This window comes from Impatiens glandulifera, chromosome 4, assembly GCF_907164915.1.
Source record: "Impatiens glandulifera chromosome 4, dImpGla2.1, whole genome shotgun sequence".
NCBI classification, from domain to species: domain Eukaryota; kingdom Viridiplantae; phylum Streptophyta; class Magnoliopsida; order Ericales; family Balsaminaceae; genus Impatiens; species Impatiens glandulifera.
Genome location: NC_061865.1, coordinates 51,420,520 through 51,424,663, shown reverse-complemented (window position 1 = coordinate 51,424,663; position 4,144 = coordinate 51,420,520). Strand labels below are relative to the sequence as shown.

Below are 4,144 nucleotides of genomic sequence, written 5' to 3'. Positions count from 1 at the left end.
ACCGTTCTCCTTTACTAATTACTTTTCCTCATCGAGTTCAATAAATCTCCCAAGATTATTACCGACCCGACTAAGAAGATCATGATTCCACATATCTGTTGTCATCCCAAACAATCGAATCCATGTACATTCCCTATCTACGAGCGTTCTTATGTTATGTTTGGTCTCTACAACATGATTTTCAATATTAACTGATCGACCATCAATGAGTCGTCATATTCCTTTCTCAATTAAATGTCTAATACACTTATTAACAGACATAATAAACATTGTCTTAAATTCTTTCCACAAAACAACCTATCTTTCACGAGAATTGAATTCATACCTAAAGATGCTGAGTGAAATCCGATCTCAATTAAACTAATTTATTAAATTATTCAAAGAATACTCTTCAAAGTTCAAACATCCTAATTACATCTTATTTTCTAATCAATCATAATTTTTCACATTTCAAATAATTAATTCACATGAATACACCATAAATTATTAAAATAAGGTAAGTGGATTTCAAAAGACTAGACGAATCACCACAAAACAAGTTAATTCACATTTCTTAAGAAGCCTGAACTAGAATAACATATATTATTGTTGACAATAATAAGTGAAATAACAAACGATGCTTTAATAATTAAATAACTAACAAATGAGAAAAGTTTTCATTTATAAGAATATTTAAAAAGACACACGTCATCAGTGTCAAATATGTAATTCATCTTGAAATTGAAGGATAGCCTCGTCATATTACTTAGATGAGCTGTATAACAAACTTTGGCAGTTATCGCGCTCAAAATTAGTTATATTAACAGCAGGCGGCAAAATACTCATTTCTTCATCTCCCTCCAGAAACTAAATCCTCTCTCTCTCTCTCTCTAGAAACCAGTTTCTTTCTTCTCCGATCAATCAATGGCGACTCTTCTTCGAATCATGATTCTCATCTCAATATTAGCTTCATTTTCTACCGTCGCCGCCGGCACTAGCTTCTCCGACAGCGAATCCGCCTTCTCAACGCTTTCTCCATCACCAGCTAGTTCACCAATGACGTTGCTACAAGAAAATACACTTCCAATGTCTCTCTTCGGACCAATTCTAGCAGATCTAGGTTTCGCCGATTTCGCCGCTGCTGCTCCATCTCTATCTACATCCACCGTATGGAGAGGACCGATTACTGTCTTCGCCGCTACAGATTCATCAGTCCTAACATGTCCTTCTTGTTCTGTTCCTCTCCTTCTCCAGGAACACACTGTTCCTGGACTATTTCCGATTCATTATCTCAGCACATTAGCCTTCGGTACCAAAATCGAAACCCTAGCTCCCGGTCGTTGCCTCACTATAACTTCAACAAACAACTCCTCTCGTATATTCGTCGGTGGCGTTGAAGTCACGCATCCAGATCTATTCAATAACGGTTTAGTTGTAGTTCATGGACTACAAGGTTATGTTTCTCATCTCTCTCCATTCTCGTGCAGTATTGAACGGATGACATCGCTAACATTCCTTCCTCCACCGCCTCAAGCGGAAGCGTTTGTCATGCGATTAATGTTACGAGACGCTATGCTTCGTCTACGTATCAGCGGTTATACAGTACTAGCAATCGCATTGAAAGTGAAGTATGCAGAGTTGATGGATTTCAGTTCATTCACTGTGTTTGCTTTGGATGATCCGTCTGTGTTTTCAAGTGGACAATCGTTTGTTACTGATTTTAGATTCCATGTTGTACCGAATAGATTGTTGTTGGCTGAAGAACTTGAGCATTTACCTGCTGGTACAATTCTTCCAACAATGCATAATGGACATAATCTTATGGTGACTACTAATGGAGGAATTCAACATACGCCAATGAGAATCAATTACGTGCAGATGGCGAGACTTGATTTGTTGTATAATTTGAAGATTGCTGTACATGGAATTACTGCACCGTTTCCTAATGTTAATCTGACTGCTGCTTTAGAAGTGATCCAGCTTGGACACCCTGGATCTCAACATGCATCGATAAGTTCGCAGAAGAATCAACAATCTTCATCAATGAATTCTAGAATGCAATGGTCTATGGAGAATGATCATCATCACGGTCTCTAAATCTGAAGATGAATAATCCAATCAGGTACCAACCCGATTCATATCTCACTCAATCTTCTTACTGTTTGTGAGCAAGAAACAATGTTATTGTTGGTTGATTACCTGTACTAGTTGATTTCTGCAATAATATGAATTGATTTCTTGTTTCAGTATCAGCTTGTACAATGATCCATGCACTTACTTTGACTTTTTCTTGATAATTAATTTGCAAACTATATATTAGTATGATTAACAATAAATTTAGTCTATTAATGAATCATAAAATGTCATAAGCTTGAGATATATTGTGTAATCTATAAGTAAGAAAAAAATTAAACAAATAGACTATTGTCAAATTGATTAGATAATAATATGACAATTAAATTAAAAATAAAATATAAAAAATTAGTTATTACTATCCATGCATTAAAATTGAAAGTTTATGGTTGAGCATTTATAAATTTGTAAAATAAAGAATCATTTGAAATGGTAAGAATTATTTTAAAAGAATATTATTATTATTATTATTATTTACATATATAATTAATTTAATAATAATAAATAAATAAGTGATAAAAAATATTATAATTATAAAATCAATTAGAATATGTTTGCACAAATGAAATTGATCTTAAATTACAATTTAACTTTTATATTTGAAAAAATTATAATTTTTTTTTTTTGTTAAACATAATTTATCTAAACATTTATATATATAATTATTAAATCTATTATATATATATATAATATATATATATATAATATATATATATATATAATATATATTTTAAAACATAATTTGAGAATGAAGTGAGTAAATTGAAAAGTCACTTAGATAATTTGCTTTGAGATTTAATAATTATATATATATATATATATATATATATATATATATATATATATATATATATATATATATATATATATATATATATATATAAAATAGATTTAATAATTATATATATAAATACAAAATTAATTATTAAAGATAATAAATATATTTTATATATATATTTAATATTTAGTTAGAACGAAAAAGTTCACATGAAGGCATTCGTGATATTTCTGAAAAGTTTAAAGGACTATTTGTCTTCCAAAAATAATTTTAGGGCTAAAATATATGAGTAATTAAAGGACCAGTTAATTTATCGTTAAAATTCAAAACATAAATATTTCTTCAAAACATAAATATTTCTTCAACATTATTGTAAATAATAAAATATTAAAATATTTTTATTTAGAAAAAAAATTGAATTCCATTCAAATTCTAATATAATTGCAATTTTTAATCTTAAATATTCTTTCAAACTTAATAATTAAAACTACACATCCAAATTCCAAATTCAATTTCATTGTTATCAAATACATCACATTAATTCATTTATTTGAATAAATAATATTTATTTTAAATTTATAAACAAGTAAAATTATAATTAAAAAAAAAAACTAATTTATGAGTTTATTTCAAAATAATTTAATTGAGGTTTTAACATTATTATTACGGTATAATATTACTTCTGGATAGGACCCAAACTCAAACCAGAACCAAAAGTTTTGGTTAGGCCCAATCCATACTAATTTCTAAACTACAATATCCAAACTAATCATTTGTGTTCTTTACATAACAAAAACAAAACATAACAGTAAAAGTATTTTTATTATATATATTTTTCATAAACTCGTTTTACCTTTTAAAAAATAATGTATTAAAATATAAAAATAATAGCAAATTGTATTTGATTAAATTTGAATGTTATTAATAAATTGTATAATGATAATAATAATTAATAACTATTTTAAATAGTTGAGGAAATTAAGGAAAGTAAGAGTTTAAATGGTGAGTTAGTTATCCTTTATTAGAATTAATTAGTAGTCAGTTTCATAGTATTAATTAATGAATTGATCTATTTCCCTTTTCTTTCTTTTTTTTTCCTTTTTTATTATCTTCATTTCAAATAGGATATAAATATATAATATCACATAACATATACACATATACATATATATAAATAATCCTTGTGATCAATTCTTTTGATGTATATATAGAGAGAGAGTAACTCAAATATAGAGAGAGAAATAGAAATCAAGA

General features: G+C 27.8%; 1 protein-coding gene across 1 annotated transcript; it reads left to right on the top strand.

Moving 5' to 3' along the window:
- Window positions 1–903: 903 nt before the first annotated feature.
- Window positions 904–2,076, top strand: LOC124935351 (fasciclin-like arabinogalactan protein 21). Its single transcript, XM_047475787.1, has one exon. The coding sequence runs from the start codon at window positions 904–906 to the stop codon at window positions 2,074–2,076; it is 1,173 nt and encodes a 390-aa protein (XP_047331743.1).
- The last annotated feature ends 2,068 nt before the right edge of the window (window positions 2,077–4,144 follow it).

What these genes read in the sequence shown, in the direction of transcription:
- LOC124935351 (XM_047475787.1), top strand. Translation starts at nt 904, where the DNA reads ATGGCGACTCTTCTTCGAATCATGATTCTCATCTCAATATTAGCTTCA.